Source organism: Wolffia australiana, chromosome 3 (assembly GCF_029677425.1).
Source record: "Wolffia australiana isolate 7733 chromosome 3, ASM2967742v1".
NCBI classification, from domain to species: Eukaryota; Viridiplantae; Streptophyta; class Magnoliopsida; order Alismatales; family Araceae; genus Wolffia; species Wolffia australiana.
In genome coordinates, this window is record NC_135837.1 from 355,927 (window position 1) to 370,873 (window position 14,947).

At 41.0% G+C, this 14,947-nt stretch overlaps 2 protein-coding genes across 3 annotated transcripts; one reads left to right on the top strand and one right to left on the bottom strand.

The window, feature by feature from the left end:
* The first annotated feature begins 6,184 nt into the window (after window positions 1-6,184).
* On the top strand, window positions 6,185-9,773 carry LOC144700495 (RNA polymerase II transcription mediator). 2 transcript variants are annotated; one of them, XM_078571893.1, is made up of 8 exons: window positions 6,185-6,361; window positions 6,448-6,655; window positions 6,797-6,910; window positions 7,566-7,651; window positions 7,754-8,153; window positions 8,581-8,925; window positions 9,009-9,284; window positions 9,366-9,773. In XM_078571893.1, exons 1-8 carry the CDS (start codon window positions 6,285-6,287, stop codon window positions 9,714-9,716), a joined length of 1,857 nt encoding a protein of 618 aa, XP_078428019.1. In that variant the 5' UTR covers window positions 6,185-6,284; the 3' UTR covers window positions 9,717-9,773. The 2 variants fall into 2 exon arrangements, with proteins under 2 accessions (XP_078428019.1, XP_078428020.1); XM_078571894.1 differs by lacking the exon at window positions 6,185-6,361 and having other exon boundaries at window positions 6,514-6,655; window positions 6,787-6,910.
* On the bottom strand, window positions 9,739-12,305 carry SHS1 (Mitochondrial substrate carrier family protein). The gene is made up of 3 exons (XM_078571895.1): window positions 11,467-12,305; window positions 10,513-10,674; window positions 9,739-10,428 (listed from the first exon to the last, which is right to left on the bottom strand). The coding sequence occupies exons 1-3, from the start codon at window positions 11,974-11,976 to the stop codon at window positions 9,946-9,948; spliced, it is 1,155 nt and encodes a 384-aa protein (XP_078428021.1). The 5' UTR covers window positions 11,977-12,305; the 3' UTR covers window positions 9,739-9,945.
* Between the last annotated feature and the right edge of the window lie 2,642 nt (window positions 12,306-14,947).

Here is a 14,947-nt window from a genome sequence, read left to right on the forward strand (position 1 = left end):
CACTGCTTTAGCATTTTACTTTGGTTGAATTCCTAAATTTATTACTGTTGTTTCTTCTTGAGTTGTAGTGTTTAAAAATCCTTTCTACTTTCCTTCTTCATTAGGTATGGATGTTTGTTTTCTCAAGAACAATGAAGTTATGATGAAGCTCAATTTATTGCATATCTTCTACTCAGGGAATTCCCTTGATATAGTTGATTTATAATTAATTTTATATAAATAAATATTGTGGAAAGGTTGGATCATAATATTATGATAAATAACTTGAAATACACCTCAAATTTGACTTTGATAAAATCTAAAAGTACAGGAGCATCCAAACACAATGTCCTTAAAAATAGTAGTATTATTGAATTGTTTTTCACTAAATAAAATATATAAAGAATATTATAAATTTATGACTACACTTTTGGAACAATCTAACATCATTTGATGATTCTACAAGTTCATGTCGAAACATATAGATATTGATCAAGTCTCTAGACTCTAGAAATATCCAAGAGACCTTTTGATTATCTCAGATTTAGGGGATTAAATTTGTCTTTCATAATTTAGATTATTCTATAAAAAATTATTTAAATGTACTTTGGAATATTTAGGTAGTGATGAGTATGGATCGTCTCCACAAGGAACGATGATTAAGATTGAATTCTTACAATAGTGATTAATGTATGAGAAAAGATAAACACTATATTAGAGTAGACGAGAGAGTAATATCGAGTAATATGTTGTATATAGCTATAATTCAACTTAAATTATCAAGAAAAGAGGAAGTGATCGTAGAATTATGTGTAACGATATGCGGATGAGATAGAGAATGCAAAGGATATGATAGTGATTGAATGTACGAATGGTGTGATGGAAAAGATAGAATAGCTTATGGTGATTTAAGTAGGTGATATGATGACAAACATGGATAGTAAACACTAAATAAGCAAACTATGACGTTGGGAAAAGAGAAACGTAAGGCGAAGAAGCTTACCTTAGATCATTATCTTTCACCAGGATCACGATGATTTGCGAGTACCGGGAAGCTCCCCCTCTTCTCCAATGCTTCTTCCCACACACCTAGGACACCAAGGACATGATGGATATCAAAACTCACTATCTTTAATCACCCCACACAAGTAGGAAACAATTTCAAGATGAATTTCCAAATGATCCAAGACTCTATTTATAGATCAGAGGGTATGGATGGAAAGAGGAGAAGGAGATGAAGCAATGCTGAAATAACAGCTCAATCTGAGCTGTAGACAGTAAGATATTGCAGTTTGAGGTTGGAGCAATCCTAGCCCTTGATTTTTTCTCCCTCCTCCTCATCATTTCTGACGCTTCCTCTTTTTCCATTTTTAAGTTGACTTGCCACGTTGTTCAAAATTCTGCACCACTTCATCTTACGCATTCACGTTGTCTGGAGTCGCCACATGTACCTGCTATTGGAAAAATATAAAATATAACCGTACTATTTATATTACTAAATTTTATACTCATTCTCGCAAATGTTGTGACATCGCGTCAGCACAAGCCACATCAGTGATGGCCCAATACAAAATCCAACATCTCGTCGCCACGTGTACACGTGGGCACCACGTGTACACTGATGGAAATATATGTGGCCGGAAAGCCAATCACACATTCCACATCTCATTCCATGTTAATTAATATAACATATTCATTATAGTGCGCGTGTGATGCATGTAATGAAGTCCACGAATACATGATCAAACTTAGTGAGTTATGATGAGATTGTAATACGGAGATCACTACTCTTTAAGCATGTGTTCTAAACATTCCTATTCGAAGGATACACGAGAAGGACATTAAAGTATCCAGATAGAATAGCACTATCTAGACTCACTCATATGATGAGTATGGCTGGTCTCGTAGCCATTAGTGTGGAGACACTAAGGATAGATAGTGGGTGCTCTTTAGTGGAAAGAGTTCACTGAATTGATTCATATGAATCCCTAAATGGTATTATACCAAACTTTCAATCAGGTTGATTCACGTCACGATTGTGTAAGTGGTCCTAAAACCTGAGACACCAAAGATGTCTTGTGGACGGACGGTTGTACTGTGGCTATGGCCAACGAGTTTCTAATCATGAGATTCTAAATGATCTTAGTTCAGGTACATCAAGAAGTTCATGAAGCCGATTGAGTGGTCAAGATGGGATCATCCACCCTCAGTATAAGAGGTGACAGCTCAAGGAAGATGATGCGGTGAGGTCCTTGGCCAAGGCAGTGAATTATCGGAGAAGAGCTCTCCGATGATTTTCAAATGCATCAATACTAACTCAGATGACCGATTTGGGTTTGACAGTTGATCATACCCTAAGTCATCCAAGGAGTGTCAAGTGGATGAGGGATTATACATACACAGTAATCAATGAAAAACATGTTCCATGAGTGAGTCGATACACACTCCTTTGTATCTTCTATTACACGAGGTGTAGCTTGGCACCGCATGTGTCGGAGTCTCGACCTATCGTTTGTGTTAAATCGATCTGACATTAATTAATCTATATGATGATATAGTTAATTAATTTGGAAGGCCAATAAAGGTTACTGGGCCACTGGAGTCGTTAACTAAATTGATACATGGGCCTAGAGGGTCACACGCAAATGGTCTTTTAGACGTTGAAAGATATACTTAAGTTTGTGGGGGTTTTATGAAAAATACCCACTTAATATAAATAGGGGAAGGCCCTGAACAAAATTCACCAAGGCCAGAATTGTTGAGGGGACTTTCCCCTTCTACTCCACTCTCCCCACACCCCTCTCCATGCCCGATGCGATCGAAACGGCGTAACGACAACGGTGGAGGTAGAACGGGGCTTGCCAAGGAGAAGGAGGAGATTCAACGTGCCTACGATCGCGTGGATACGTCTGCAGGATACACACGTGAGCAGCTTGACTCGGCTCACTCCAGGATCCAAGAAATCACGGATGCGATCCGTGTAAAGGTACTTGGTTTTAATACTTTATTGATGACATTCAATTCACAAAAGTTTTCCGTTGCGAATCATTTTTCCATTTATTCCTCCAGATTTAGGCCACTAGAATCCAACATACACGTGGCATCATGCTGTTGTGCCATGTTGCCCGATGACCATCCTTGACTTTCAAAGAGAGAGAGAGAGAAGAAAAGTGTTTTTTGTCTTTTTTCTTCCTCGACAATTTGCGCTAACTGACGCCAATCATCAGCGCTAGCTGCGATTTTTCATCTTTCGGCGAATTGAATGGCGACACATGGCAGTGCGAGATGAAAGGGCTAGAAAATCTTTTTAAAAAATTATATTAAATAAAATAAAAGCCCATAAAATAAAAATGAATATATATTTCAACTTAGAAAAATCATATATTTCTAAATTTAGTGTCAAAAAATTCCATAAAAATCATATTCTTTTCGAATCGATTGTCGAAAAATTCTTCAAAATTACATAAAAATGCAGAAAATTCAGAAATTCTTTATTAAAGTAGATGTATTAATTTTAAGCTTGATAACAAGAAAATATAAGTAATTTAATGCAACTAAACATAAAAATATGATCATATAAGGTATGAAAAAGGCATGTTATCCACTTTGTCACATCAAAGCTTATCCTTCACTATGACAAGCTATGTACACGCTCTATTATCGTTGTTATGCGATTTGAGTTGCATCAAGAGAGGAGAGAAGCTATGGGAAGAAGGGGGAAGAAGGGAAAGAACCCTGAATTCTTATGGCCTGGATCAAATGTTTTTAGGACCTTCCCCTAAACTTGAAGTATATCTTATGACGTCAAAAGAGCATTTGTATGTGACCCTTTCTGCTCATCTATCAGCTTAGATAACGATTCTAGTGGCCCAATAGCATTTTTTAGCCTTAAAAATTAATTAACTATATCATCATATAAATTAATTAATGAGAAATCAATAGATAGGTTGATTCTCTAGTGCATGGGGTGCAGCTACACCTTGTGCTCTAGAAGACTCACTCATGGAACATATCTGTCATAAATTATCCTGTAATTATAGTCCCTACTTGTCCACTTGACACTCCTAGGATGAATTAAGGTATGCTAATAGGTCGTCCGAATCAATGCTGATGCATTTGGAAATTATTGGACTCTTCCCAATATTTCCTTGCCTTGACCAAGGACTTCATCACATCATCTTCCTTGAAATGTTTGCTCTTACCTCAAGGGCATAAAAATCATCTAGATCACTCAATCGTCTTCTTCAACTTCTTACTGCACCCTTACTAAGAATATATGTAATTTCGTGATTAGGAAGTTGTCGATCATAGTCAAAATAAATCTAGTCATTCGCAATACATCTTTTGTGTCTCATGTCAAAGGACCACTTACACAACCATGATGTGAATCTACTTAATTGATAGTTTGTCATAATACCATTAGGGATTCACACATCAATTCAATGAACTCTTTCCACTAAAGAGTATGCATCATCTATCGTTAGTGTCTCCACACTCATGGCTACATGATCATCCAAACTGATTATACAACTAAGACTATTAATTTGTCTGAATACTTATATATCCTTTTTTAGTATCCTTTAAATAAGGATATTTATAACACATGCATAGAGATTACTGATCTCTGTATTACAATCTCATCACAATTCACTAAGTCAGATCATGCATTCATGGACTTCAGTGTGAGCATCACCCGTGCACTATATTACGTATGCTATATTAATGAACCTGGAGTGATCTATGGAGTGTGTGGTTGACAATCACACATATTTCCATCATACTCAGTTACAATCTCATCCAGTGTGAGCATCACGCGTGCAATATATTACGTATGCTATATTAATGGATCCAAAGGTGATGTTGAATGTACAAATCATTCTGCTAATCATCATTAGGAAAAAATCAAACGATGCCTTTTACATATGTGGGGGTCTATATTTAGATCATGTACATCGATGAATAGAAGGCAGAGAGATGAAGCTACCCTTAAAATTTCAGCCTAAAAATCCCTCTAGATCGCTAGATATTGCGATTTGAAGTTGAATAATTCTCTTTGATCATTACTTTGTCTTGTAAATTTTGCTTATGAGGAGCCTTGAAAAATATTATTCAGTTTATTTTCATTCAAATGAATGCCTTAATAATAAGAATTTTCACTTCTCTAGATATTTAATTATGCGAATCTGTATGAATATGAGATAACATTTTGGCATAACAATATTTTTTCCAGTTCTCTGCAGTCAATTCATACATTAACCAAGCAAAACAACATATAGAGAGAAGATAAATAGAGAGGGAGAGAATACTTGAGGAGCACAGAGAGGGCCACACAAAGAAGATGTGTGTGTGAGAGAGAAAGGGGGGCAGTCTCTTACACAAGTACGTCAGAAAACTTTATGTTAATGCTTCATAGTATGAAGTTCTAACAAAAAATGTAAGACCATAATTATAAATAAATATAATGAAGATTATACATTATAACTCCAAACCTAAAGATGTTTGGATATCCACATCAGGAATCAGAGAAGCTAGGTCTGTATTGAGACGAATAAAAGTATCAGATATCAGAAATGTAGCAACTAGCATCAGATATCATGAGGACCAAAATTGGCATATGGAATAGGCTAATACTAATTGCAGCTATAGTGCAGGGATGCGGACGGGACGGGACGTAGATGGTTTGGGACGAATGACATTACGGTTTTTCGTCGACCGACAAAAAGATGTCCTGTCCAATAATCTAGGGACGGTTTTTCGTCCCGTCCAGTCCTCCTGGGACAAATTTTTGTCCTAAAATTCGTCCCGGACAAAATTTTTTAAAAATATTTTTAATATGTTAATATAGATTAAAATACAGGGACTTCGATGCAAATTGTCATAGCAAGGCCGCGTGGCAACATCTCAACCGTCGGATGTGAATCCGGTGGTTTTCTGTCCAGATTCGTACGTCCATCGTCAGGAGTTTCCGGATGGACGATTGTTTCGTCCCGCGGGACGAAAACCATCCCGTCCAATGCTCCCCGGGCCAAATTACGTCCCAAAATTCGTCCTGTATACTCGGACGTGACGGTTTTTTCGTCCCCGGACGAAAAAACCGTCACGTCTGCGTCCCTGCACTATATGTAGCATTTTATTTAATTATATACAGCAGATCCACATTCATAGTGATATGAATATAATGAAATATTGCCACCACAGAGAGGGTTTTTCTTCCCTTGGCCATGGGCTGTAGGTAGAAATACTCCGCCGTAGAGGAAGAAGAGAAAGTGTAGGCCAAGTTAGTCTCTTTTTGGTGGGAAGCAGCCATGGAAATTCATCTCGACAAGCTGCCGCTGAAGAGGGTCGAGTCCACCGACGAGGCCGGGCTTGAGCGTTTTCCCGCGTCCGCATTTTCATTCTTCCGAAATGCTCTTCGTTCCCTCTGGGTTTCCGCTAGATTTTTAATTCCTTATTGTTTTGGGTTGTTAGGGAGATCGCGACCGAGGAGAAACGACTAGACTTGATCCGGCGTATCGATTTTTCGTGGGTCGTTGAGAAGGATGCAGAGAAGGCGAGGAAGAGGAAGAAAAAGAGCGACAAGGAGACGGATGCCGCTCCCTGGCCGTGGCAAGGGCTGACGGAGAACCTGAAACTCGCTCATCAGGAACTCGCTGTCATCATCGATTTGATAAACACAGTACGATGGCGGATTTCCCTTTTTTTTTTTTTTTTTAAATCCCTCATATCTTCGGAATCCCGTGATAAAAGTATGGTTTCGGTTGACTTTGTTTAATTTCAACATAATTGTTGGCTTCGGTTGATTTCAAGAATCGTGCAGGTTGAGGCCAATGATGCTGTGACTGTGGCTGGAATGACGAGGCCCAAGCAGCTGCCCAATGAGCTACTCTCAGATCTTTCTGTCTCTGCTGCTACAAAACTTCAAAAACTCAGGGTAATTTGCTCATCTTCTGTGGCCCAACTCTTTCTTCCTCTTCCCTTTACTGTTGTTCTTTATTCGCTTATTTGTCATCTTTTTTTGAAACTATGGAGGGACAGTGTTAGAGTCCTGATGAGATTACCGATTTTTGAAATGGTAGGGTCATAAATACCCCCCCTTGTAAGGTCACTAGAGGGACCTTTGATGAATGATCACCTTTTGGTTTCTTGGCATGAGTAGCTGCATCCGGCTGTCGTGAGGACAAGAACTCCCGATTGGAAAGTTCTTGATAGTTTGATCACCTATCACTCTCTCTTCTTCTCTCTTACCATTTCCATCTCTCCCATTCTCCTCTATCTCCCTCGTCCTTCCACTTCTTGATTTTGTTAGATCTCCATGGGCATTGTAACAGGCAGTCACCCGACAGAAACGTCGCCTGCAAAACGTTAAAAATAGTCTTCATTCGCCTATTGTTAATAGGCTTCTCCATTTGCTTGTTCTTTTGGAAGAAATTCATTCGTATCTTGTTAATAGACTTCTTATGTGAAAAATAACATGGCCTTGCAAAACGTTAGTCTAAGGGAAATGAACTATTCTTTTCCATTGAAATTTTATTGGTTCGTCCCGTTATTGATCAGTTTTTCTTGACTGAAAGTCGTTTATTCCGCAGCATCTGGGCAAATATTTCAAGCAATCTGCAGAGGCACTCGAGAAACAAGTTGACAGGGAAGCGAGATTCTACGGGTCCTTGCTCCGGTGAATGGCAAAAATTTATAAATATATATATGAATATTATAATAATAATGAAAAGTAGACGAATGCAGATGCCAGAATTTCATTCTTCTGACAAACTAATAGACTGCAGGAGAACTGGAAGGTCAAGCGGCAGCGGCAACCTGTTCCAGGAAACGAAGGCTTTTCATTTGACCTTCATGACACCTCTTCATCAGACTCGGCATTCCTCACCCGTCCTTCTCCAATGTCAATGGTTCGTGTTGAACACGATCCAACTGGCATGCTGGCTCTGCAATCATCTCTGAGATCCTATCGCCGGATGCATTTTGGTTTTTCCCCAGAAAGCTACATCAAGGCAGCACAGAAATCTCTCTCCACCAAAAGTGATGATGATGATAACGATGATCACAGAGGTGGTGGCGGTATTATGATTGAAGCTCCTACCGCAGAAGCCGTTGATCGGTCTGCTAGGCGAGCGCACGCAGTTTTGCGTGAGATCCACCGTGCCATCTTCGAGGAGCAGGTAAAACAGATTGCCTAATTCAGCATTTTATAGAGTTTCTACCTCTTTTTTTCGAAAGTAAAAGTTTGAATCTTTATGTTTATTCCATTTATTAAAAAGTAAAATAGATAAATTTCAAAGCAAAAGTGAAATAGAAGGAAGTCAAAGAATTAAACAATTAATCGGCTCCTTGAAGACTCACATGGATAAAAAGGCTGTTCTCCGTCGATTTCACTTCCCAGATATAGCGTTAGACTTTTTGACTTAATTTTGACTTAGGTCATTTACCTTTCATCTGTTTTTAAACCAAAACCTCCTAACCCTGACACCTTCGGTCAGGAGATCTTTTAAAAAGAAAGCCAAGCCAGCCTAAAGGCAACCCTCATTCACTAGTATAGATGTTGAATTTCCAAGGTTGTTGACTCATCTTCTGCTCGACTTGCGCCAGGTTTTTGACATGATCAATCGAGAGATTGTTGACAACCCAAATGGGGTCAATGTCGCCGGCATGAGGGAAGACTATCTGCATCTAAAGGTCGGACCAGAAACTTCCATTTACATGCGCCTGCAGCCCTCTGAGGGAGAAGCCATAGATGGAGCTGATGCATTGAACTTGCCCCTCGGATCTCCAAATCCGAGGGGCTTAGAGATTTACTTACGTTCCCTTCTCCAAGGGCGCACTGCCTCGAGGGGCCGGCCGTTGGCCCAAGGAGTCAGTCTTCTGGGCTACTTCTGCGCTGCTGTGGCTCACCGCGTCTTCTCCGTGCAAGTTTCTTCTATGCTGGAACGCCTGGTAACTAAGTAACTACCCATTTAACTCGAATTTTTGAAGTTTTCTTCTTTGACCATAGCCTAAATTGATGTATTATTTATCAGGTGGAGGGGTTGCCCTATCTGCGTCTGCAGACCCAACCCACGTGGCATTCCCGGTTGTCGTCCTGGTCGTTGAACTTGAGTGTTCCACTGTCGATGGTGAATCCAGCAGCCAGCGACCGGCCCAGGATCCACACCACCAACGTTCTCGTCACTGACGAGTTGATCAGTGTCCGGGGGGAAGGTATCCCAAGCATTGTTGGCAGCGCAGGCTACGGGTCCGCCATCAACTGTTATGGCTGTGACCTCACTGACCTTCCTTGGTTTCTACTGCAGCAGGTAAGGTTTTATAGGGTAATTGACTCTCTTGAGAGTTTGGGTCAATAGCAGTGCTGAGAAGTCAATGCCCCGTTTTGGCAGGTCGCGACCCAGGTCGTGAGCTGGCTCCATGGCGAGGCCGCACGCATGGGGATCAAAGCAAGTGTGGATTTCCTGGCCCTGTGCTTGGAGCTGGGCCGTGGTGAGAGGCTCAGGCTGGTGGCTCGCGTGGACCCAGAAGCCGAGCTCAGTGGCATCTCCTGGTGGCTCGTGGCAGACGGCGAAATCATGCCAGCCGCTGATGAGGGCAGAACCGATGCTGGCAACACCCGGTCTGAGTCTCTGCAACGCCGGAAATTCCTGGGTCATCTGTCACTCGATTCCCTCTACTCTCTCCTCATGGATTTGCTGCGTCTTTCCAACCCTCCCTCTAATGGGCATTCGAGATCATGATTCACACAAGATTCTCCGGTCATGCTATGCTAAAGATTCCATTATTGCCACCTGCAACATTAATGTCCCCGAATCGGGTAAAAAAAAAGCAGAAAAAAATGACATCAAAACTCTGGGTCAGCCCGGAAAAAGATGATATTGATGATCACCAACTTCATCATCATTATCATCAACAGCAGCAGAAGCAACAGCAGCACCACCAGCAGAATTATGAGCATGGAGGGGATGGTCAGGTGGAGTCAGCATCAGGTGGCATGTCAGTTAGAAGCTTCTTGCAGGCCTCGTAGCACATGAAGGAGATGCCGGCGGCGGGGACGAGCTTCATGCAGCTTGGGCCGAGGCCGCGGTAGAGGCCGGGCACGCCCTCCTGTTGGAAGATGCAGAGGAGGGCGTGCAGCATGCCCTTGTACACCTGACGGCCGCCAACAGCGCCGACCTGCATGTGCTTGCGCGCCACCTCCAGCGGGAAGGTGGCGCTGCTGGCAATTGCACCCGCTGCTGAGCCAATCATCAGCGTCGCCACGTTCCCAACCTCCTCCTCCCCGGTCATCGTCTTGTACGCCTTCCTCAGAGCGTCGTAGGCATAGTAATTGGTGGCTGCATAGGGGATCACCCCCACCACACTAGGCAGCAGCCCTCTGTACAGCTCCCCAGCCCCTTCCTCTTTCACAATCTTCACCATGGCATGCATCAAATTCTCGTACACCCCTCTCTGCAACAACCCAGAACCCATCGCTAGATTAACAATCAGATGAATTCTAACCCGTCCAATCAGATCAACAAGCAGATCGTCTACCTCGATGGTCAGCCGGGTCTTGAGCAGCTCCAGCGGGTATGTGCAGAGAGTCGAACACACCCCGGCCATGGCACCGGCAACGAGGGATGGCGGCAGGGGCGTTTTCGGCGGCTCCCCCGGCTGCGGTGTCAGAAGCTTCTTCCCAGTCTCAAAGGCGAACAACTGCAACCAATCAAAGCACCCATATTTCCTTGAAGATATTGGATTGTGTAAAGAGCCCGACAGCAATTCGGATGCAACTTCATTGAAGATATCGTATTGTGTAAAGCAATTTAGATGCCTCTTCATTGCAGATATTGTATAGTGCAAAGCAATTTAGATGCATCTTCATTGAAGATATTGTAGTGTGTAAAGCAATTCAGATGCATCTTCATTGAAGATTTTGTATTGTGTAAAGCAATTTAGATGCATCTTCATTGAAGATATTGTAGTGTGTAAAGAAATTCAGATGCATCTTCATAGAAGATTTTGTATTGTACAAAGCAATTCAGAAGCATCTTCATTGAAGATATTGTACTGTGTAAAGCAATTCAGAAGCATCTTCATTGAAGGTATTGTACTGTGTAACGCAATTCAGAAGCATCTTCATTGAAGGTATTGTACTGTGTAAAGCAATTCAGATGCAGCTTCATTCAAGATATTGTAAGTGTGTAAAGCAATTCATATCCATCTTCATTGAAGATTCTGTATTGTGAAAAGCAATTCAAATGCATCTTCATTAAATATTTTGTATTGTGCAAAGCAATTCAGACGCATCTTCATTGAAGATTTTGTGTTGTGAAAAGCAATTCAAATGCATCTTCATTGAAGATTTTGTATTGTGCAAAGCAATTCAGACGCACCTTCATTGAATATACAGTATTGTGCAAAACAATTCAGATGCTTCTTCATGTTACGAAGTCAATTCAGATTCAGATTCAGATTCAGATTCAGAGGGAATTGAATTACTACTACCTCGATGGCCCGGCTGGGGGCGACTCTGAGGACATTGACGAGGTTGCCCCGGAACAAGCCGGTCCAGCCCTCGTGAGCCATGATGTTGTGGAAGACCTCGGCCATGGAGTTGCCGCCATTGCCCACCATCAGATGGGTGCGAATCGTCTCCAAGGGCGCCACCGTGGTGCGCGACACGGCGCCGGCGACCGCGCCGCTGATCAGCCTTCTGAGGGACGCGTTCTCCACCCTGAGCTTGAACTTGAGCCCCTTGCCATGGCTCTGCGCCGCCCTCTGCAACTCCCCCGCCGTCCCCGCCGGCCGATAGCCGAACTCCGGCGACACGTACTTGACGTACAAGTCTGTGTAGGGGATTCTGAGGGCCTTCTCTTTGGGGGTTGGCGGATTGGAGGACATGCCGAGGCCGACGCCCATCTGCCCAACGCTGGCGAACAGTCCGCCGGGGTGGAAGCAGTCCTCTTCCGAGAAACCCACTTGGATTCCGAGGAGACCCGTCTTCTTTCTCTCCATTCCCGACCGAATCTGCTTGCCCGGCTCGCTAATCCTCTCTAAGTCGACGGCTTCGCACCGGTCATCGCCCTGGAGGGGACGTGAGGGGGCCTGCAATTCTAACTCTCATTCCCCCCCTCTGAGGGGCTAAAATTAGGGGAGAAGCAGCGCCGCGGCGAAGGGGAGGAAGAAGGAGAGGGGGGTTGTCCAAGGACTGCAGAGCTGGAGGATGAGGCGGCTTAGAGAAGACCCTAGCCGGGGAGATACCGTCCAAGCAACAGTCAAGCGTGAGAGAATGACGGTGGAAAACAACCCTTTTCTCCGTTTCGCGATTTTTCACCCCGTTCACCCCTCCCGGGGAAATCGGAGAGCCTCCCCCCTCCAAAGATCGCGCCTTTGGTTTAAACCGCAGGTAAACAAGAACAGAAGAAAACCCTAATCTCCAATTACTTAAAAAACTGCAGATTTTTCCCGGCCAAGTAAAAAAAAATAAAATGAGCAAGTGGGCTGTAACTGCCCGGCCCAGAGTCCAAATATCTCACTCATCTGGAATATTTGTTGAGCATATTCCCCTGCAAGCCAGAGAGAGACAGTGTAGAGGAATGGATAAATTGGGGTCGGTTCAAATATGACCACATAGGGATCAAGTCAAGCTGGGGCCTGTGATGAGAAGATTGGGATTCTGGGTATACTTTTTGCCTGTTATGGTTTCCTACTTTTAGAAACTCTGGAGGTTCCTTTTGACCACAATAATAGATGCATGCTACTCCTGGACCTAACAAAATCTCTATGAGGATCACATAATAAAAAATGCGGGCTTCGCAACCTTCCAGAAGCAAATAATTAGTAAAAGATAAAGAGCTATATCCATCCCAGATTGGTGTATCCAGATGAGTTATTGACCATACAAAGACTAATGGAGTTCCTAGAGAAAGTATCTAGAGTCAATATAATTAATGTGAGAAGATTACATGGCACGAGTTCAAAACTTTTGACTCTTTTCATCAATGGACGGAGGAGATGAGGGTATACGGCCACAATAGAGGATTAGAAACTCTGGGGGATTCCTTTTGGCCGCAATAGAAGATGTATGCTATTATTAGACCTTATTAAATCTCACAGTGAGGATTACATAATAAAAAAGCCGGTATTCACAACCTTCCAGAAGTAAATAGTTAACAAAAAATAAAGCGCTATATCCATCTGAGATTGGCATATCCATGAGGTTCACATAAAAAAAATGCGGTCTTTGCAACCGTCCAGAAGTAAATAAGTAATAAAAAATAAAGAGCTATATCCATCCCAGATTGGTGTATCGAGATGTGTTATTAACCATACAAAGACTAGTGGCGTTCCTAGAAAGCATCTAGCGTCAATAAAATGTGGGACGATAGCATGTCATGAGTTTCAAACTTTTGGTTCTTTTCATGGATGGATCATATCAAGAACCCTCACCTGTACCTTACTGAGTCAACTTGCTATACTGCTGAGAATAAGGTGGAGAAGAAAATTCAATAATTTAAATTTAAATTTAATTTGTATTTTATAGGATATATATGTTTTTTGCAAGAACTATATCTAATATAATAAAATAAAAATGTGAAGATTAATTCACAATAATTCGAAGAGTTTTAGCTAATAAAATTTTCTACTTAACCTAATCTAAAATAATATAAAAAATGGAGAATTTTAATTAGAATTTTATAGTAAGAAATACTAATTCATTCCAACTAAATACATAAGTTGGAGGATTTTTCACTGCTGTGTGATGGCTGATGGTGGTAGTGTGAATAGAGGGGACTGAATGAATAAAATATTAACTCTGATTGCAACAAAAATGATGGTGGATATACACTAATGAGCAGCAGACCGAGGGAGTGGTAAGGATTTATCATAGCTGGCAGTGATAAAGATGGATGCAGATATGCTCTGGACAGAGGCAAAGTACGTGGTGGCTTATATGATAGGTGAAAAACCTAGGAAATCCTTGATGATGATAACCTAAGGAAAAACATGAAGATGTGAGTCTAAAATCACTAAGATTACACTAACCTTGTCCACAAGTGGCCAATGGGTTGAGTGGTCCTTTCTATTCAAGAGTATTGATCATAAAATTACCCCTTCAATCCTTCACTCTTGAAACTAAAGAGTAGACTCAAACAACAAGGTGAACAAGAAAATCCATTCGCTCCATTCTTCATTATGAACAAAATACAATGGTACCTTTTTACTTGGACAAGGGGTCCATTTATAGATCAAAGACCATAAATGATTGATCTTGATTTGAAGTTAGAACAACATGGGATTTTTTTTTTCTCTCTGCCTCATTAGTATCCCTAGTGTGGTCCGAAATCATCAGATTTCTCAAGGATTTTTCTACGTAGTCTGCATCTGAACATAATACTTCAATGATTTACTGACAATTATCTCCCATTTTACCAAAAAATACAATAATTTTCATGTTTTTAGTGTTTAAGATATCAGTGCTATCATTGGCCACCATCTTTACATTCACAAATGAAAAATAAAGATTAGAATTATGCTACCATTTTTCTCATCATTAAATCACATTGATACACGCATACATGCTTAGTTAAACAAGGAAGCGGCATTTATAGCCAAAAAATGGTTTTTTATTGGTGACACACTCTTGGGATAAATAAATTGAATAAAACCCTAAAAATATTAAAATAAGTCCAATAATATATTTTGTGACAAATAAAATTACTTTCTTTATGAATTGAAAGTCAAAAAGTTCCATAAAAAAAATCAAAAAATATTAATTTATTTCTATTTTATATATGTGTTATTTCGAAAAATAGTAGTTACATATACTCATTTTTATTATTTATTAAATTAATTACATAAAAGTCTAGTAAAATAATAAAAATTGGAAAAATTCTGAAATTCATCCTTAAAATGTAATATGCCACTTTAAAGTTCAATAACATGCAGTTATGACCATTTCAATAAAAATAAACACATGAAGTGC